Source organism: Haliotis rubra, unplaced genomic scaffold (genome assembly GCF_003918875.1).
Source record: "Haliotis rubra isolate DU_JTF1 unplaced genomic scaffold, ASM391887v1 Scf1200, whole genome shotgun sequence".
In the NCBI taxonomy this organism is placed as follows: domain Eukaryota; kingdom Metazoa; phylum Mollusca; class Gastropoda; order Lepetellida; family Haliotidae; genus Haliotis; species Haliotis rubra.
Window position 1 is genome coordinate 146222 of NW_025765116.1, and position 22676 is coordinate 168897.

At 43.3% G+C, this 22676-nt stretch overlaps 1 protein-coding gene across 5 annotated transcripts in view; it reads left to right on the forward strand.

Annotated features, from left to right (window-relative positions):
- The window catches only part of LOC124263752 (fibrous sheath CABYR-binding protein-like), a 50876-nt gene extending 34523 nt beyond the window's left edge, over positions 1 to 16353 (forward strand). For 2 of the 5 annotated variants that reach the window (XM_046698461.1, XM_046698479.1), the window contains one exon: positions 13565 to 16353. In XM_046698461.1, the coding sequence (XP_046554417.1) occupies positions 13565 to 15915 (2351 nt within the window). In that variant the 3' untranslated portion in view covers positions 15916 to 16353. The remainder of the gene's footprint in view (positions 1 to 13564) is intronic. The other 3 variants (XM_046698466.1, XM_046698472.1, XM_046698486.1) reach the window with 3 other exon arrangements.
- Positions 16354 to 22676: the final 6323 nt, after the last annotated feature.

The following is a 22676-nucleotide window of genomic DNA, read 5'->3' on the forward strand; positions in this document are numbered from 1 at the left end:
GATATTAAACTGTCATCGTTTGTCACATGTCTCAATTGTACTGTAGAGAATGAGAAAAAAGTCTGTCACAAGGATGGGCCTCTTATTGGAAATTTAATGACATCCAGGTTTTTTTTGAGAGGGTATAAACCGCTTGTTCAAATATTGTACCTGTGTTCGTGAAATGAATGTTAAATGTAGTTTTTATTTGGTAGAAGCAGCAGGTACGTTGAGCTGGCTCGCCGGGTGACGTGTCAGTGATTACTTTGTACTTGGGTAACACGACGGTGTGCTGCATGATTGTAGCTGAATGTTTTTGTCGGACAGGTTTTATCGAGCTTCTGTTTGGCCGGACACTTTATGTTGTTGATATTAATCAATAGGAGACGATGGATATACATGACATGAAACATACATTATATATTCGGGTCGGGTTTTGTTACCACTGAGTTGCTATGACTCATGTACATTGATGATAGAATAGGTCTTCAGCAACCCATGCTTGCCACAAAAGGCGACTATGCTTGTCGTAAGAGGCGACTAACAGGATCGGGTGGTCAGGCCAAGTACTTGGTTGACACATGTCATCGGTTCCCAGTTGCCTAGATCGATGCTCATGCTGTTGATCACTGGATTGTCTGGTCCAGACTCGATTATTTACAGACCGCCGCCATATAGCTGAAATATTAATGAGTGCGGCGTAAAACTAAACTCACTCACTCAAACAGTCTTACACCACCCAGACATCAACCCCACCTTGTCCTAGACGCCATCGGGACGTCATCTCTTCTCAACCTCACCCGACCTCAAACCCTTTTGACCTTACCTTGACCTTAAATCCACTTTGACCTGAACCAAACGACACCGGACCTTCAAACTCTCCCCTGTTCAACTTCACCAAGCCTAACCTAAACTTAGCCCTGACCTCAACCTTATGCCTGTACCCGTTCAATCTTAATGGTTACTGAATATTTCAAGGAGTGAGTATGGGTTTACGCCGCTTTTAGTAATGTCCCAGCAATATCACGGCGGGGGACACCTTAAATGTGGTAATACACAGAATATTCAAGAGTTCATTTCTGGAATCATTTGTAATGAATTTGTTAAGAATCCGTGCCTTAACACCTGGTGAGAGAACATTTTGACCTTAAGTCATACCGCCACATTACCTGTTGCTATATAAAATATATTCTACGGCTGACCCCTATATCACAGGGTCATGTCCCAAAATACTATACAGTATACAAATTTAGGCTTCGATGTGATCCGTCCAATCTAAGTGTACTGATTTTAGGCGAATTACTTGTTTCAACATATTTCTGAGGTTACGTCGAATTGTACGAAATTCGCCAGTAGACATAGGCCGTGGAAGAACTTGTCAAGCCAGTCCTCGTCGGATCTCCATACCATACTGGCTTGGAAGTGAGATGTAGTTAGACAGCAGGAATTCAAAGCTACCATTGCCGGAAGCCTGTGTACGGTAATATTACATGTTGGACAAGCAAGGTTACCGGAGGTGCGTGACTGTAAGAATCCAGCTATCTGTTTAGCCTGTCAGTCGTCATCGTTGACCAGAGGGGTGGTGGGATACAATTACACATGTTCATCTTGTAGATCATTACGTAAGGGGAGATATTGGAGTAGCCTAGTGGTTAAAGCGTTCACGCCAAAAGTCCAGGTTCGATTCCCCACATTGGTACAATGTGTGAAGCACATTTCTGGTGTCCCCCCCGCCCTGATGTTGCTGGAATATTGCTAATAGCGGCGTAAAACTCACTTGCTCGCTCGTTGAGCAGATTACGTATTGACGCCTATTTCACCGAAGCATTCATAACTACTCGTGTCATTCCGGCAAGCCTTCTTGTAGGTCACGGAAAGAGGCGAATAGTTACGAATGTCACCGAAGTTTCTTTCCGTGGCACTAACGGTGCCTAGGTGCTTTTATCGAGTAGGGCCCGTTTCACAAAGCTCTCGTAAGCCTAAGAACTTTTCTCGAAGCATTCGTACCTCCTATACTGCACTTAACATATCATGTACATAACTGTACGGCAATCGATCTTTGGTCTCATAGTGTACGAACCATTGAACTCATTAAATCGTGCAAACCTTAAAGTGACTCTCGTAACTCAGATATTAGATGAGATATACAGTGCTCTACTCAGACTTTCATATTTATTTCTACTACATGTGTATGGTGGCTCTCATTGGAATAATCTAATATTTATGATTCACGTAGGCTGTTCAACTCCGTGGGAGACAACAAGCTCAGCTCAGTGAATGTCCTACATTGGTGGTTGGATAGTGTCCGTATATATTTTATCAAAAAGTGGAATTGGCAGGTGAAAGTTGTTTGGAGGCGACTGAAAACTTCTGTACACAAAACATTGGCCCTGTACACTTTCTCAGGCACCTAAAATCGCTTTATGCAACGGGGCCCAGAACATTAAAACAAATCCGTCTCTGCGATGTATTCAAGTGGGCGGTGTACTGAACGACACACATATGACCCACTTACTCCAGTCAGGTGTCACTATCGCTATCGACTAATGATTGCATAATTCATGTGAACAGTAAAGTCAAATGTACGCATAACTTAACAGTAAAGATACGAGAAGGGCATTCGTCATCACTGCCTCGTTGTGTTTTTATCTCTTTGAGATGACGTTATCCCGGGGGTACGACAGCCCTGTCGTATATGGCCCCGGGGGTGTACGGGTGTTCCAATCGTCTCAAACGTCGCAATTCACTATACAGAGTTGCGTCCCTTGGACACACAAGGGTCCTGATCCACTAAGCGTTCCTAACATTACACTATGTGGGTACAATGTGTGAAGCCCATTTCTGGTGTCCCCCGCTGTGATATTGCTGGAATATTGCTAAATGCGGCGTAAAACCATACTCACTCTTTCACTCGTAACATTACGACCTGTCGTAACTCTATAGTTTATCAGAGGCTTACGAATGTCGTTGCGCTACAAAGAAGCCTATTATCGTGGGATTGTCTCTGGCCATTCGCCCAGATATTTCCAGCTGTAGGTTTGTCAGCACCTAGTCTGTCATACCGACCCTGAATGCAAATACATGTACATCCAGAAAAGCCCACGCAAGTCTAGAAAATGTGGCAAGTTTAGATTTCCACAGAAAATGAAAAAAAAAGTCTCAGGGCTCCTTTCCATTATATATATTTATATTTTTTTACTATAAACTTTTTTTTCTGTAAAATATGTTCATTTCAGAGACTAGTTTTTGAGTCTAGTCGGCACCATACCCGTGCTTGTCTGTTTCAGCAAAGTGGTAAACGTCACTTCCGGCTTTCCACCAACAATACGCTGACACCCTGAATGTTGTTCAAAGCGGACTTAAAGCGAACTCTCTGACTGTGGCCGCGGAATTCACTGAATTGCGCCCCTTTGTCATACCGGGATCATATGATCCTAGGTTAAGTTCCAAGAGACGAACCTATTGAGTTATTGCTTTTTTCAGCACTCAGTCTTGGAGCTTTAACAACATGGTGCCCGTGAAGATCTGGGCTAGAATTGTTCTTCAACAACCGATGCTTGTCGTAAGAGGCGACTAACGGGATCGGGTGGTCAGGCTCGCTGACTTGGTTGACACGATGCCATGTCATGGCATCGTATCCCAGTTCCAAAGATCGATGTCAATGCTGTTGATCGCTGGATTTTCTGGTATAGAGTCGATTATTTACAGATCGCCGCGTTATAGCTGAGTGCGGCGTTAAACAACAACCAACTAACTATAAAGTGTGGTCCAAAGTCTACAGTCGGCTGAAAGACCTTGCTATAACCAACTCACTTACTCAGTTGGCACGAGGCGGTGGGGTGGCCTAGTGGTTAAAGCGTTGGCTCGTCACGCCGAAGACCCGGGTTCGAATCCCCACATGGGTACAATGTGTGAAGCCCATTTCTGGTGTTCCCCCGCCGTGATGTTGCTGGAATATTGCTAAAAGGGGCGTAAAACCAAACTCAGTCAGTCAGTCAGTCAGTTGGCATGACCTCCTTTGCAGGCCTGCGCCCTGACATCTGTCGGTGCATCAGCACCTATCCTCAATAAATGAAATGTTACCTCGGTCAGATATTTGTTGTGTTTATTTTCTTTGTAAATATATCCAGACATAGCATTTTAACTGATCTCCCACCTTAACACTCCTAAATAAGTCAGCTTTTGTGTACTCTGATCAGTGGTAATTGTCACCGGGTTGTCGGTATGTGCTAAGCGTCTTTGACAGTGTACACAAACTCGCAATCTCTATGTGACATCACACAATCCAGCCGTCAGGTTTTGTATTGTTACGTGAACGCTTAGATGAAGTACTCTTGTACTTCATGTATGATCGTGTCACCAGCCTCCCCCTCTCACCTCGTCCCCCTTCGAAATTCCCAAGGGTGAGTCCGAGCTGTTATCACAGTCACGTCAGCTACAGTATCCCTCAGTCCTGGTCTTTGACATTTCTCGCCTCGGGCGTCGAGTCTCAGCGAATGATTGTCGTTGAAAGTCATTGATGAATTTCACGGGACAACGTATCATTGTTTTTTTTACAAAGTCAGATTGATAAGGTTTGATTGAAGAGTTCAAGCGCTCACGTCATCCACGTTCCCGTAAGGGTAGTGTCAAAATAGATCCCCTGTACATTATGTTGTTATGAAAGCTGACCGAACAATGGCGGGTAGTTAAGATATGTAGTGTTCTCACAGATTTGATCTTGCCTGAGTGAGTGAGTGAGTGAGTGAGTGTGTTAAGTTTTGCTCCGCTGTCATCAACATTCCAGCAACATCACGGCGGGGGACAACAGAAATGGGCTTCACACATTGTACCTATGTGGGAATCAAACCCGGATCTTCGACGTAACGAGCGAGGGCTTAACCGTTAGGTTTGCCCACCGCGCCTGCTCCCGTCTGATGAAACGTGCTTAAGTCTGTCGTTTTACCATCGAGGGTCTAAATACGAAACTAAGTAATGCATGATAAGTCTATATCCCGACCCATGACAGAATCAGGGCATACAGTTAGTCTCATTACTATTAGTTTGGGGGTGAGATTCAGTAGCTAAACCGCGATTTAAGTGCTAAAGATGACCTACTTTGTGCTGTCCTTTCAAGATCTTCTTTTGATGAACGGAACTGGCCATTGATTCTATTTTTCTTTGGAAAGTGTTTGACCTAATCCTATGATCTGAATCCAGTGTCAAGAACCGGGTAATAATGAACGTTTGGTTACGACAAGTGACCTGAGTATATAGAGCCTTGCCTCGTGTTTGTTACAAGAGCCAGGTACTGATGGTGGGGTTGTTACATGTGACCTGGGTATGTAGAGCCTTGCCTCGTGTTACAAGAGCCAGGTACTGATGGTTACATGTGACCTGGGTATGTAGAGCCTTGCCTCGTGTTACAAGAGTGATGGTGGGGTGGTTACATGTGACCTGAGTATATAGAGCCTTGCCTCTTGTTTGTTACAAGAGCCAGGTACTGATGATGGGGTGGTTACATGTGACCTGAGTATATAGAGCCTTGCCTCTTGTTTGTTACAAGAGCCAGGTACTGATGGTGGGGTGGTTACATGTGACCTGAGTATATAGAGCCTTGCCTCGTGTTTGTTACAAGAGCCAGGTACTGATGGTGGGGTGGTTACATGTGACCTGAGTATATAGAGCCTTGCCTCGTGTTTGTTACAAGAGCCAGGTACTGATGGTGGGTAGGTTACATGTCACCTTAGCACATAGAATCTTATTTAATTTGTCTCATGTTTGTTATAACAGCTACATGAGTATTTAGAGTCGTGCCGTAAAACTTCCACCGTGATTTGAAATGGACAGCGACTTCAAACAAGCTTCATATCCATCCCTGATTTATTAGTATAATCAGCGATTGTGTAGTCTATAAGAACGCATAGTTGAGTGAAAGGGTCTGGTCCTTGAAGGTATTCGTCGGGTGTGTTGCAACCAGCTCGGTGAGAGACGCAGTAACCGTTTTTATGTTCTCCTAAATCGACCCACATTTACAGCTCGGTACAAACACGTAGATATATTTACGTTTGACCCTGTTTGTTTAAACTGCGCCGCCTCCTACGACGAGATACACAACACCGGACTAGCCTCGTCCTCTACTGACCAGTCTGAGCTGGTTTACCTCATTGATAAATCTCCTCGATTGTACATACATTGACCGACATAGCTCGGACCGTTACATATCCGTGTTGGGGTAGGACCAGCCCGATATCACTGTCTGTGATAACCATGGCGTGAGTCATACAGATAGCTACTGCACTGCTGCTACCCACGACACGTGGTGATGTGGAGGTGAAATTACATCCAGCATCTCCCGCGTCAATATAGGAGTCGTCATTAGTCTGTTACTGACTTATTATCCGATTATAATCGGTTAGATATATGGTAATGTTAATTTATAAACATTGCGAGTATGCATTTTTGAGTCTCCGTAAAGACATTCTGTGCTTGCTCGAGCAGATGTTTCGGGCGATGGGATACATTTGAATCTGTTATGATTTAGCACATTGGACGCACTTGTGTACGATCGTGTTGAAGCTACAGGTTTGTGTAGGCTGTAGAACCCGCTACAGTAATTAGGTCTCCAATGTTTGCATAAATGGGAGCGCAAGCCCTCACAAGTCACATCTACATATGCCACACTTAGTATATGGTATGTCGTGGACTTTTCATTATAAGTGTGTACTTATGTAGGTTGTACACGACCCCAGAAAATCAACAGTTTACACAAGAATCAGTTGAGCTAAAATTCGGGAAAAAACCCACCCAGATTCATCATATCAATATTCGAGGAAGTTTATCTTTGTTATCGTGGAAATGACATTTGTGTTTTTTATCACTGCTTGTTATTTTGGGCTGCAGTAAATGCCTACCATTGAAAAAATTGAACGCTGCAGATCAGTATGACGTTTGTAAGTTTAGTGTTCTGCCGTTTTTAGCAATATTCCAGCAATATCATGACGGGGGACTCCAAAAATGGCCTTCACACATTGTACCCATTTGGGGAATCGAACCCGGGTCTTTGGTGTGACGACGAACGCTTTAACCACTGGGCTACCCCACCGCCTTCATGAGGTGTCCACAGTACAGGTTAACGGGTGAAGATGTCATAAATGCATGGCATAGGTATTGGTAGACTAACGCTTAGATTTTGAAAATATACAGTTTTGGTACAACCAAATAACTCCATTCAAACCGTGAAGGAACCATTAGGCTGGGGCATTCAAACCTGCGCCTGAGGAAAATCTAGACTTTCTTCGTTTAGATTTTTGCATTGCAGAAGATTCTGGGCGGGACAACAGTGTGGCTCAGGAACTGTGGGGCAGACTAAAGCTTGGTAGTAAAAAGTTACATGAGCTATATCGTTATCTATCAATTTATCAAAGACGATGTTTGTTTGATAAAGCTTCGAGTATCCATGTCGAAACGTCATGTCCGTGTCAGTCCCGTCTTACTGGATGCCATACTTCTAACTACCACTAACTAACTTCTAATGTATAGCTAGAGTTGATGTAGAAAATGTTCAGTTAAAAATCCATTTAACCTGTCAAATTATCCCTCCGGTTTTGAAAGCATCGTATCTGTTAGGTATACCAGTTGAAGTTGCCCCCCACATTTTTGTCTTGTATGAGTGGGGCGGTGAGGTAGCCTAGTGGTTAAAGCGTTGGCTCGTCACGCCGAGGACCCGGGTTCGAATCCCCACATTGGTACAATGTGTGAAGCCTATTTCTGGTGTCCCCCGCCGTGATGTTGCTGGAATATTGCTAAAAGCGGCGTAAAACCAAAACTCAGTCAGTCAGTCAGTCTTGTATGAGTGCTTGCTTTCGAGTACTCAGTAGTATGTTGTGAATTTGTTGTTTTCTGTTGCTGTGGGACCACTGGTCATCTCTGAGCTACTTTGTGATGGATTTAAGTATCATCAAAATGTACAACATGTTTGTGTATAAATTACCTTTTTGACATCCTGTGGTGTTATAGCGTTGATGTAGTGAGCCTGTCAAAAAAGATGCTGAGTATATTTAAACAGCAGATTAAGTGCAGCTCCGCCGACAGTTCCAAGGAAAGCAACGCGACGATTACATCAGTGTGCTGTGAAATAGCAAAGCGTAGAACATGTTGTAAACAGCCCTTGTACCAAGTTCCCTACGTGACCGACTTTCATGACACCTGGTAAAGACTTGTGGCCCAAACACACTCCCCCCGCCTCTTCCGAGCCCCAGCCCCAGTGCCGTACCCCAGCGGCACGTTGGACAGTGTGCATGACACCGTCCCACCAAACGTGGAAGGCGGTAGGCCGCCACAACATCACCTGTCACCCGTGTCCCTCTGACGTTTTACATGGGAGCCAGTCGCACCTACATTTGAAAACAATTCCCACTTGTCCAGCTTACAATTGCTTAAATATGGCAGGAAGCTGCTCTGCCCTTATGAATGACAATTACAACTATAGGATCTAATAGTTATTGTTTAAAGTGGGTCACGATTGTGTTCGATAACGGAGCACTTTAGGCAGGGAGGGGTTAGGTAGCTAAATTGGACAGGTGGCACGCGACTGCTGGACCAGTCCACTTTTACCAACAGGGAGAACAGGCAGGTGCGCATCATCTCTGTGCCATCTTTTAATTTGCCTAAGGCAATTTATTAGATACGGAGATGCATAATTTCAGGTATATAAGCCTGTGCAGTCGCACTGTCAAATAGTTGAGAGCTAAAGCTCGAAGAGGACTGAGTGTTTAATTCACCTGGACAGGGTCGTGCAACACGCCGGAACTCAGATGAGATTTACCTAGCCGCTGTGAAACATATAATAAGGAGTAGGTTTGAGTCTATCAGAAACCTCGCCGATTCATTTCAGTGTTTGGGATTTGTGCTGTCCACTTTGTGACTTGTCAGCCCAAGTTTTGTGTGACTTTTGTGTCTACTTGTTGCAACTACATTGCTTTTAAGGCGTTCATAGGCCACAGGCATCTAGCGCTAGAAGGTACGTTTTTACTTTCTTATTATACTTCATTGAAGATAAATTCACTTTTATAAGTTAAATTTATAGGATTTATATATGTTTAATAGGTACGTCATTACTGAACATTGTTACCTGTTTAGGTTGGTGTACGTTTTTTAAACTCGATTATATGCACATGTCCTTGACTTTAGATTTGGTTTTAACTTTCTGTTCTAGTTTTTACTGTGACTGAACTCTTCATTTGCGCGTTTTCCGATTATACTGGTGCTTATTGAAGTATGTCGGATACCTTATCTTTGATATCGACACAGCAGTACGTTCCTCTTGTATATCAGATTCACATTCCGCAGCTGTTACTCTCCTACTGAGAATTGCTGATCCTTCTTTTTATATAACCTTCACTTACATTTCTCTGTGGCCTACGTCGACACATTGATGTGCTGATGAAAGTCGGGCGGGGCAGTTCAGCAAGACCAGAAAAAATGTTAAAATGAAATGTTTTGTAAAGTGTGGACATGCAATGGAATTATTCCGTCTTAATGAATGATTATAGACATTTGATTTTAAACATTGATTTTAAAACACCGTGACTTTTTCAATCTCAGTTTTATTGATTCTGTTAGGTTTTAGCGCCTTGAATATCGGTCTTACCATTTACAGACACGTTCGAGGGTGACATGGCATGTGCGATAGTCCTGTTTGTGTCCGGCTTTGATGTGAGATAAGTCAGATATATAACACTCCCCTAGTGCCTCTGTTAAAGTGTTTAACCCCAGGCCTGGGCTGAGGCAGGACTCCGAGGCGCTGGCACGCCAGTGAACATAGATAAATCCTTGCAATTAAATCTACTACATTCTGGTACAATCAGAGAAGATATGAGTTATCAAGTACACGGAGATGTTTGGCGAGAACATATCCAGTTTAGCTGGAAGTTCTCCTGAAGCTTGGAATAGAGATAGATCGTCTCTCATTGTTGGATGTGAGAACAGGGGTAACTTGTCAGAGAGCCAGTCTTTTCTTAGCCAGTCTTTTCTTAGTCAGCCTTTTCACATTCCTTCTGATAGTTAACGTGAACATTTTTGACATTTGGTATGTACATGTCTATGCGAAAATCATACAAATCCCAGAAAACGAGATTTGCTTATTGTGCCCGAAATATGTAGTTCCGAAAACTTGGTTAATAACTAATGTAGAATAGTGATGTGAGTGGTTCTTTAGAAGTAGTTAGCAAAGTTAATATCACAAGATAAATTAGTTTCATTAATGGGAATACATTACAGATAGTCTTGTATTACGAACTTCGGCAAGTGGAACGACGCAATTCATTCACAACTGGAGGTGTAGAGGGGCGGGGCTTAGCCACGTGACTGTGACGTCACTGATACTCTCGAAGTCACAATGTGCGATGCGTACACTGAGTTAGATAAATACCTCTCCTTGCCTCAAGTAGTATACAGGAATGCCAGTCACTGATAACTGATATGATATCGTAACCTCTTTAATTTACCTCTGGTGTATCCCTCAGCAAAACATTTTGGCACATTTTAACTTTGTCAACAATTATTTCCTGTTTTAAAATTTAAAAGAAAAGGTATCTGCATTTTCTTATTAAAGCGCAAAGGCTATAATGTATTTGGCTGTTCGGGTTTTAGATACTGCTAATATGTTACATTTTTTTCAAAAGGAAGAATTATGTATTTGATTTACACCCTTGACTGATAGATCTGAAAATAGCAGCACATTTTACTTTTTTAAAGTATGGTTATTTACATCAGTAGCCTGTGCGGTATTTCACAAGCCTGTGTTGGTGAATGACATGGTGTCTAACTGAATACCTGCCATTGTGTTCAACAAACAACGAGTCTGGGATCTGTCCAGTATGTTTCCTGCCCATCTCATCCTAGCATGTGGTGACGTTGACTCATGTTCTGTGCGTTGACCCTCAGTGTCATGTCCACACGCAGCCTGGACTCAAGTGTACATACCAGCGGTCAGCGTGACCTACCGAGGACCACGCGCTCTCCAGATGTGTCACATGATATCATGTGAACAGACTGGTGTAGAAAAAGATAACGATGAGGCGTGTGGATTGCTTGGAATGTAGAGCGTGTACGTCTGAAGTGATCAGACGCTACACCAGCATCTAGACAAGTCTGAAATAACACTTGAGATGTTATTTACAGATGTAGACGGCGATGTTGGTTTGTGTAGACGCCGCTGTTGCGGGTGTTCTTACTGAGCCCTTCCCACCAAGTAGCCAAGGAATGGGATCTGACGTTCGTCCTGGAACCGCTCTCATGTCAGAGCTCAGTCGTCCCTATGTCAATCTACCCCATTTGGTCATATTTCAGCATGCAACACTGTTGCTTCATCCACACGTCCCAGTGGGAGTGGGTGCAGCTGGAATTATGATATAAGCGTAGAGAACATTCCGGCTGGCCATCAACTTAGAGTGTTAAGTTAATAAAGATTCACTGTCTGTGTAATAGCGCGTTTCCTTCACCGATTACCGTTAGGAAATGTGTGTATACACATAGCAGACATAGGGAAACGATTGCCAGGTCGTTATAACGTGACCTACCTTACAGTTTAGTTTGCGTTCGTGGGCACCCATGTGGGCATGTAGAACAGGTCAAACGTTTGATTTGAGTAGTGTTTTTGCCAAATATCAAACAAGGTTTTTAATTGAGAGAATATTTATTATTCAAATCCACGGTGCTGCCGTCTTTATTAGTCTTGAGGTAATAAGAACTTTCTGAACTACTTTCCAATGTTTGCATATTAATTATTTACATTTATTATTTATTAATTATTAATGCATATTAATTAGTCACAACGAAGGACCTGACCTGACCGTAATTCTACTTTTATTGACGACGACTTTACTTTAGTGTGACTGAGATCTGTGTATTTGATGCCTGTCTCTTCTGAATGGAAATAGACATTTAACGACTGCAGGTCGCGCTTTAGCCATTATTTATAAGATCTTATCGTAATGTGTTAATTCCGTAATAGTGACAGAGGAATAAGGCTTCTTTATCAAACGTCATGTTTATATGATATTGTAGTCACTGTGACTTTAGCCATTTTCCCCACACCGAGTTCATAAATATCGTATGTGCAAATATCACTTCACGCGTATCAGTGTAGACGTAATGTTATCAGGACGTCATTTCTGACGTCATTGACGTTCCTTTGTGACGTAAGCTCAGAATGACGTCACACTAGTAGCGATGTAATAGCTGCAGTTTATTGACGTCATTATGGTTTTCAAAGACGTCGATCGTGATTAGTGCATTTTTCTAACAATGGGGCTGGAAATGATTAAGAAATAATGGGGAATGTAGAAATTATTACACTAGCATCTTTGGTATACCGATTTTACGATTTCTTGTATTGCCTTCACCGTTGCTTGGGAATTCTGACACTCATTTCGTAAAATCAGTATGGCACTCAAGCTCGTACATTAATCTCTATCTTAATCAAACCTGAACTTGATGTATTCCAGTCAAGTCTCAGAGGCTGAAGCCTGTTGTCATTAAACCCAGTTGTAATGTAAAGTTTCATTACTGGACACAAAGACATAAGCGGTTCTTTATCAAACCTAGTGGTAATATAAAAAGTTCAATACTGTTCACAAAGACGTTAGCCATGTTTTATAATAGAAATAGACGTGATATAATGCTCCAATAGTTGTCACAGCAGGGTTCGAAATCCCATCGCCCGACGCCCGGGACAAGTCAGTTTTCATTTCGGGCAATCAAATAATGGTATCTTACTTGTCCGTGGGCTACTAAATAATCTCTGCCTGCGGTTCAAACTGCAAATAAACGTTGATTTCATTTCATATCTGCTCAAAATTTAGCTATTAAATTTTGCAATGATAATTAAGTAGAGTTATTATTTTTTGCTATTTATCACTTCTCGATAAATAGTCCATTGAACATTAACGTCAGGTACCATGTTGATTTATTCTTTCATAATTACATCATGATTATTTCATAAAATCAGGGCAAGTGGAAAATTAGCCAGGACAAGTTACTTTCTTGAAGTCACTTGCCCTGTGGCAAGTGGCTTTAAAAAAAAAATAAAATTAAACCCCTGCACAGAGGCATAAGCCATTCCTTATCAAACCTAATCGATTGTGCAGTGTCCGTTGATTCACAAGCCAAGCTTCACAAGTGGCAAAACCATAACCACAAACTCTGATCACTGATTTTATTCGAGCCCAACATCAGTTTGCTCTGTAATAAGCTGCAGATTACCTTGAGTGAAACAAATCTCCCCATTAGCCCGTGAGCATGGTTTACGGTTGCTTTGAACAATACAGGAAACTGTTGGATATGGGGAGACAGCCAGAACTAGGATTCAAACACACGGTCATAGGTATCTGGAACGCCTAAGGAACGCTACTCGCTAGTGCAGAATCCCTGTGCATCACGTTAAAACATCCTTGACTATGTAGATCGACGCAAGTGTTAGTAATTTGTAAGACATGATTTTATAAGATTATATTGTAATCAGAAATGCATGCGTGATCTATTGTCTTCATTGATTAATTTGTTTTTTAACCATGAAACTTACGAAACGTTTTTTGTTTTTCAGAACCAGTTGTCGCAGAGGACGTTGCTGTTGAGGACAAGCCAAAAAGTGCCCCTAACCTGATTGTTTCTGAGGAATCTACTGCGGTCCAGACAGCCCCTAAATCCTGTGTTGCAATGGCTACAGCAGTTGAGCCAGCACCTGTACTGACTGAAGATCGGGATCTGTCTACTCCTTTAGGTGTACGTGAAGTTACCGACGATGTTGTTGCTGCATCATTAAACTCTGCTCAAAAATCTGAAACTGCTAAGGCACCTGCTTCTCAAGAACAAGTAGCAGCACCCGCAGCGGAGGAGGCAAAAGCAGAGTCTGTGCCTGCTGAACAAGTAACAGAAGCCCCTGCACAAACTTCAGAACCCGCAGCTCAAGAAGAGAAACCTGCCACAGAGGCACCAGCAGAACCAGCTCAGGAAGAAGCTAAGGTAGAGGCACCCGCTGCTGAAGAGAAGCCTGCAGAATCAACAGAGGAACAAAAGGCAGAACCAGCTGCACCATCAGAAACACAAACTGAGCAGAAAGAGGAAAGTGCTCCGGCAGAAGAAGCAGCTCCGGCACCTGAGACACCAGCTGAACCAGCTGTTCAGGAAGAAATTAAGGCAGATGAGGCAGCACCAGTAGAGTCTACACCCCCAGCAGAGGCTGCGGAAGCTGCTGAAGAAAAACCAGCTGAGGAAGCACCTGCAGCTGAAGAGAAACCAGCTGAGGAAGCACCTGCAGCTGAAAAGAAACCAGCTGAGGAAACACCTGCAGCTGAGGAAGCACCTGCACCGGCAGCTGAGGAGGCACCTGCACCAGCAGCAGAGGAAGCACCTGCAGCTGAAGAGGAACCAGCTGAGGAAGCACCTGCAGCTGAAGAGGCACCTGCACCAGTAGCTGAGGAAGCACCAACAGCAGAGCAGACACAGGCTGAGGAAGCACCTGCACCGGCAGCTGAGGAGGCACCTGCACCAGCAGCAGAGGAAGCACCTGCTGCTGAAGAGAAACCAGCTGAGGAAGCACCAGCAGCTGAAGAGAAACCAGCCGAGGAATCACCTGCAGCTGAGGAGGCACCTGCACCAGCAGCAGAGGAAGCACCTGCTGCTGAAAAGAAACCAGCTGAGGAAGCACCTGTAGCTGAAGAGAAACCAGCTGAGGAAGCACCTGCAGCTGAAGAGAAACCAGCTGAGGAAACACCTGCAGCTGAGGAAGCAACTGCACCGGCAGCTGAGGAGGCACCTGCACCAGCAGCAGAGGAAGCACCTGCAGCTGAAGAGAAACCAGCTGAGGAAACACCTGCAGCTGAGGAAGCACCTGCACCGGCAGCTGAAGAGTCACCTGCACCTGCAGCAGAGGAAGCACCAGCACCAGAGCAGTCACAGGCTGAGGAGGCACCAGAGGCACCCGCAGCAGAGCAGTCACAGGCTGAGGAGGCACCAGCACCAGTAGTTGAGGAAGCACCGGCAGCTCAGGAGGCACCAGCACCTGCAGCTGAGGAAGCTCCTGCAGTCCAGGAAGAAATTAAGGCAGAAGAGTCAGCACCAGTAGAGTCCACACCAGCAACAGAGGAAAAAGCAGCTGAGGAAGCACCCGCAGCTGCATCTGAAGAAGCGCCTGTAGCTGAGGAAAAGCCAGCTGAAGAAGCACCAGCACCAGCAGCTGTATCTGAACAGGAACAAGCACCTGAAGAAAAGCCAGCTGAAGAAGCACCTGCAGTTGAGGAAGCACCATCAGAACAGGCTGCTGAAACACCAGCAGAGGAAGCACCTGCTGAGCAAGCACCAGTGGCTGAGGAAAAACCTGCTGAGGAAGCACCTGCACCGGCAGCAGAGGAAGCACCTGCACCGGCAGCAGAGGAAGCACCCGCACCTGCCCCCGCAACAGAGGAAGCGCCAGCCCCCGCAGCAGTGGAAGCACCTGCAGCAGTGGAAACACCAGCACCCGCAGCAGAAGAAGCACCTGCACCCGCAGCGGAAGAAGCACCTGCACCTGCTCCCGCAGCAGAGGAAGCACCTGCAGCAGTGGAAACACCAGCACCCGCAGCAGAGGAAGCACCTGCAGCAGAGGAAACACCAGCACCCGCAGCAGAAGCACCTGCACCCACAGCGGAAGAAGCACCTGCACCTGCAGCAGAGGAAGCACCTGCACCTGCTCCCGCAGCAGAGGAAGCACCTGCACCCGCAGCAGAGGAAGCACCAGCACCTGCACCCGCAGCAGAAGAAAAACCTGCAGAACAAACACCAGCACCTCAAGCAGAGTCAACAGAGCCCTCATCAGCGGAACCAGCAGCAGAAGAGAGCAAACCTGAGAGTGAACAAACAGCCCAGGCAGAACAGGCTCCAGCAGCTGAACAAGCTCCCGCTGCTGAACAGGGGTGAACTACAGACAAACTGTGAACATGTGCAAATCTTCAGTATTACAATCTCTTTCTCACAGACTTTTTTCCAAATTGACTCTTGTTTCGTTTAAGCATGTTATTCTTTAAGATCGTTAAAATATGGGATTTATTGAAGGTGATACTTTGGCTACGGTTAAAGTAATGATCTGTTATTAATTGTGACAAGAAACCCTGACTGTAGCACTGAACACCAGCGTTGTCTTCTTGTTAAAGGTAGCCGCGTACAAGCTTCAGATAATTGTATATATGTTTTTTGTCTACCTGAACTTGTATGCAACACGCCTGTACATCCTTCAGGAAACAATAATACATTCTGTTCAGTGCCCTGAAACTGTATAACCGATGTGAATGTATATTGAATGAATGGCGAAAATCGGAATGTATGCTTGTGTACAATAAATAACCTGTATATACATGACAATGTTTTCGTCCGCATTGTGTTGCAACACATATTAGATCAGTATCCACGGACGTTGACACAGGATTCAAAATAGTTCTTCAGGATTCACTTATACAGGCAGCGCTGTAATTACCATGACCTTTAAAAGAAAAGACATGGAATATCCACTTTTCTCCCATTGGAAACATGAAGATTACTGAAAAACTAACGATTGATATCGAGATTACTAGTCTTGTTCAGGGGTTCCCACGAACACCCTTTCTTTCCAACACGAAAAGGCCAAGGTCCCCCTTATTCTCGAAACGTTTGTAGCCCTAAGAATTATTTTCGTAGGGCTACAAATGTTTCAAAAATAGATAGCTAGGGCCCCGTTTCACAAAGCTATCGTAGCGCTATTACTGCCGTACCTCCTATGCTGTAACAGACTATAGTCTGTTTGCAGTGAAAACGTACCGATGAATTTCACTTTCAACAAAAAAGTAAATGAAGTTAAGTGAAATTAAGATTGCGAATCCTCATAATTTTACTTTGCCAAATCGCTATTATTGGTTTGTATTACAAGGGGGTGAGCGCAGTAGATGGAACAGTGAAACAAATGCACGTGCGGTACGTGATGACCGTTAACTTACACCAACCCTACCTATTCTCGATGATTCATTTAAAGTGCATACCCCCCTTGTTATACAAACCAATAAATGCGATTTGAAACTATGATCGTTTGTTAAACAACTTTTATCCTAAGTTGAATAAAATTCTGAGATTTAAATGTTCAATTGGCAAGGTAAAATTATGAGGATTCGCAATCTTAATTTCACTTTATTCGATTTACCTTTTTGTTTAGAGTGAAATTCATCGGTATGTTTTCACTGCAAACAGACTATAGTCGTAGCGCTACGATAGCTTTGTGAAACCGGGCCCTGGGGTATTGGTGGACAAGAATGTCTACAATGAAGGAAGAAAACATTTTACTTCGAACAAGTAGGTTCTGTCGTCATCTCCAAAACAGATTCAAACATTGGAACAATGCTGACTGATTTTTTTGGTAGTATGATTTCTTTCTGTCATGCAGATTACCTAACTGTGACCTTTCCTTTCCTCGTCCAAGATGTGACGACTATTTTGTATCACAACACACACTAATGAAAATACCAACATTTCTTAGCTATGGGTTTCAAGCGAAGTATTGAAGTAGTGAAACTATCCTTTTGCCTTCAAGTCCCCGTTTCTCAAAGCTGTTTATACCGCTACGACTGTTGTAAGTCTGTTACAGTAAAGGAGGTACGACAGTTGTAGCGCTACGATAGCTTTGTGAAACGGGGCCCTGGAAAACGTGTATTAATATTGGCTGTTCAGTTCCTAGTTGTGACTCTCTGACACGTTATCTGTGATGTTACACCAGCCCTGTCAACATTGCCTTCACACCCCATGATCTCTGTCATTGCTAACACGTTTAACGTTGGAGTCGTGTGCTTAGGTCGCAGACGAATGATGGAATAACTTCCGTCGCAGTCAGTAATATCACAGCTATATAACGGCAAGGTTGTGGTTAAAGTCATCACGTCCAAGACTTCCGAGTTTCGATTTCCCATAATGTGTAACCCCGCCATGATATTGCTGGGATATTGCTAAAAGCGGCGTAAAACACACATCACAACAGCCAGTAGTCTGTCATACAGACCCTGAAACAAATATATCCAAGAAAGCCCATGCAAGTCTAGATTATGTGGCAAGTCTAGATTTCCAGTTTCAAGACTGACTGACTGAGTATGGTTTTACGCCGTTTTTAGCAATATTCCAGCAATATCACGGCAGGGGACACCAGAAATGGGCTTCACGCATGGTACCCATGTGGGGATTCGAACCCGGGTCTTCGGCGTGACGAGCCAACGCGTGACGAGCCAACGCTTTAACCACTAGGCTCATAATTTACGAACTTTTTGCCCTGTAAACTATGTTCATTTCCGAGACTAGATGTTAGTCTAATCAGCCAGTACATATTGTAGTGTAGTATTGAAATATATACGTACCCTAACGCAAATCAACTGTGTAAGATGACACACAATCAGCAACATTTGCTGTTGTATCAGAAGGTATAGAATACTTTGACCCAGGTGGTTATTTATTACTTAAGAGGGGGAAAACAAACCCGAAGTAGGATTGCCAACGATTCCCCACAAAGATTACTGATTGGGGTTTGTTAGAAAACTGATTGTTATACGTATTGTTTTTCACCATTACTTATGGACAGCGGTCCAAAAGTTCTTTTTCATTTGACCGAAGTGTTGCCCATTCTTTATTCGTCCAAAGTTGTTGGCCATGTAAACCAACGGCACAAGGAGACCTTAAGAGCAGTTTATGCAAGTGGTCGAAGTGGTCCACGCGGTACCTTCTATTCATTCTTCACTCTCTTACCCTGAGTTCCACGCGGCCACGGTCGGTGGTTAAAGCGTTCAATCGACACACCAAAGACCCGTGATTGATTCCCCACATGGGTGCATTGTGTGAAGCCCATTTCAGGAAGAACCCCCAAACCCCTGTGATATTGCCGGAATATTGCTAAAAGAGGCGCAAAATTATACTCACTCTCTCACTCCATGCGGACGACTTATCACCTGTTACACTGTCCAATGTCCTATCAACGTATTGCATATGTTTGGGTTTGTTTGTGTTTTTTACCTATTTCGAAGTTAATGAATGCACTTCTACATAAACAACTGTTCACTTTCATTGAAAAAAATTCCTGAGACGTGAAACAGTTGTTTGATTTGCTCAGTTATCCTTTGTTTACATTGATCGTACAGCTCCAGGCGTTGTCATGGAAGTACTTTTGATACCTAAAGGTAGTCACTATTGATTATCGTGGACCTCACTGTCGTAGTTTCCAGCATATCTATACGTATATTCAGTACAATATCTATGTGTGAAGCCCATTTCAGGTGTACCCTGTCGTGATATTGCTGGAATATTGCTAAAAACGGCGTAACACTAAACTCACTCACTGACTCAAGACAACATCTAAAGCAAACAGAAAGCTTCTTTTCCGATTTCAGAGTAAGCGCATTTGTTTACAAACAAGAGGAAAGTCTGATTACGTGATGTGTAGTCATGTTCTGCCGAGTCATCACTGTGTCGGAATGTATCAGTTCTCCAGCCTCGAGGTCCTTCCGGCCAGGCAAGTTTCTGTGACACACGCCAGTGAAATGTGAAGATTTGTCACAACGTATATACTCAATTCAACACATTATGTTCTGCCTCAATGTTGTTTTTCAAGACACTGTAAATTTAGAAACACATATATTATAAAATGGTTAACATTCATTGAGAAAATATCCAAAGGGCCTGAAAAATACGTATTTCCTTAACAAGTGTTTACGGGGTCGTATCCCACCTTGGGCTACGTCGAAGCCCAACGAAGAGCCAGCCATACGGTCTCTGTTTTAAAGGTCAGGCACTTCTCTGTTGCCGGTGTACTAGTATATCTATAGAATCCTGCTAATCGCCCTGGATAGCTCCCATAACGCCACTCCGGTCTGATTTCAGAAATACGTACGTCTGTTTGTGAACAAGATCTAAGGCATCAATAAACAGCAGAGTGTATCCTTCAAATACACAACGCCGTTTAGAAACCGGTCAAACGTAACGTAGGCATATTATGGGGATTACGCTTTCTTAGTAAAGTACAGATGAGAGCTTTTCTGAGTTGAGTCTCACACTCTCAGTCTGGCATGTACTCGCCAGCACACCAAGTCAGCTATCTAACCCACTCAGCCATCGCACTTCCATAAATTGCAACTGAAGATTTTTAACTTTAATTGTAACGAGCAGTCATCCGAAACCTCTCTTGCAGTTTCAGGGAGAGGACGTTTGACAACTGGTTTATGTAATGTTATGAGCTTGCTTATTCATGACATACCTTAATTCTCTATGGAAGTATTTTTTATGAATATCTTTAGACCATTTACAAACCGGACAACCCGTGAAGGTCCGGGTTAGAAAATTGGTCTTCAGTAACCCATGCTTGTCGTAAGAGGCGACTAACGAGATCGGGTGGTCAGGCTCGCTGACTTGGTTGACACATGTCATCGGTTCCCAATTGCGCAGATCGATGCTCATGCTGTTGATCACCAGATTGTCTGGTCCAGACTCGATTATTTACAGACCGCCGCCATATAGCTGGAATATTGCTGAGTGCGGCGTAAAACTAAACTCACTCACTCACTCACTACAAACCGAAGAAAATGTTATTCAAAAAATGCTTAGAAACACTTTTTTTTTCTTTACGTAGTAGGAACCACGTTTTTACAATAGTTCGTATTGCTTTAGAATCAAATATCAGTTTCAGGCGGAATTAGTTTCAGAAAAAACAAAACATTGTCGCCTCTGTTGTATTTTGGGATTTTATTTTTTTTGTCTCTGTTCAAAGGGTGTCTACGATATGTGTTAAGTAGAAGACTTAAACAAAGACGCGTCATCTGCATACATCATGTTGTACAGCCAAAGACATTCCACAATATCATTTAATATAAATATATAATGAATAGGAAAGGCCCTAGGACTGAGCCTTGTGGCACTCCTGCAGTCAAATATTCAACACTTGACAATGCGCCATTTAAAAACACCTTTTGATATTTTGGACGTATATAACATGTTAACCACTTTAACCTGTGTCACTTAATAACACAGTTTTGAAAACGTTTATATATTTTATGAATTATACAGCTTCTGACCTAATCAACTTCAGTGCAGAGTAGAGTTGCATATGGCGGATTTCTAGACTATCTCACATGGTATAAACCAAACGTAACAGCGGGTAATTGTGTCATTGTCTAAAGCAGCAATTTGTTATGTAACATAATAACATTTAGATGTATAATCAATTATCCCCAGGGCTGTGTAGTGTTTGTTATCACACCCATAAGTCACATGTCCAGAGGGTGTCACCCCGACATATCAAACATACAGGTAACAATAACATGTTAGTGTCCCAGCTATCAGCTATCTGTGTTTTCATGTGTAATTAATGGGTCAGACCCCGGAGGACACGGAGTGCATTCCAATATTTATCAAGTATGGGTGTAAAAATATAACAAATAAATATTAAGTGTCACAACCGTTTTATACGTGCCAAGTTAAATGTTAAATTTCATGGTACAAACAACTTCAGAAGAGCGCTTTCACACCACAGGCCCTCGTGTGTTTGCGAGGATTAAAGATTAATTAAATTTTTTTTTGAGATGATCCCCCACTCAAAATTTCGAGTCGGGGTCATCTAAAAATAAATAAATTAATCTTTAATCTGTTTCACACGCCCAGCAAGTTCGTAACGGCATCTGTGGTGTGAAGCATGGTAGAATTCATCAAGTTTCACAGTCTATAGTTCTTTAAATTGGGACCCGTGAAGGTCCGGTTTAGAATGAACCTTCAGTAACCCATGCTTGTCGCAAGAGGCGACTAACGGGATCGGGTGGTCAGGCTCGCTTGGCTTGGTTGACACATGTCATCGGTTCCTTATTGCGCAGATCGATGTTCATGCTGTTGATCACTGGATTGTCTGGTCCAGACTCGATTATTTACAGACCGCCGCCATATAGCTGGAATATTGCTGAGTGCGGCGTAAAACTAACCTCACTCACTCACTCATCAAACAATAGTGAGTGAGTAACAAATTAACGTCACAACGGCAGTATTTCAGCCATATCGCGACGAGCATTAAACAATCGACAAAATCCCTTGCTAGAGATATCTGCAATAAATGTAAACATTTTTTTAATTCTGTTTTATTCAGTCTTGTTGGACATTTTCATAGGACTGACAACTAGCCTTTAAGTTTGCAAAGTTTGATTTTCACATTCGAAATGCGTCTGCCAAGCTTGTCGTCTCACCAGTAGAAACATCTGTTCAAAATAGGCTGATTATAGTGATTGTAGGAGCGCTTCACTCATCGGAATTTCTTAAAACTTCACAGTTAATGTGAGTGAGTGAGTTTAGTATTACGTCGCTTTTAGCAATATTCCAGTGATGTCACGGCAGGGGACACCAGAGATGGGCTTCAGACGTTGCGCCCATGTGGGGAATCAAACCCGGGTCTTTGGCTTGACGAGCGAATGCTTTAACCACTAGGCTACCCCACCGCCCCTCACAGTTAATGTGAATGACGTCAACAATGCGGCCTGGATGACTCAATGAATGCACATGGTATACATTTTTTGCATACAGACACAAACCAATATTATAAGTGAGGGGTGAGGTTTTACGCCGCTTTTAGCAATATTCCAGGGACACCAGAAATGAGCTTCACTCACAGTACCCATTTGGGGAATCGAACCCGAGACGTCAGGGTA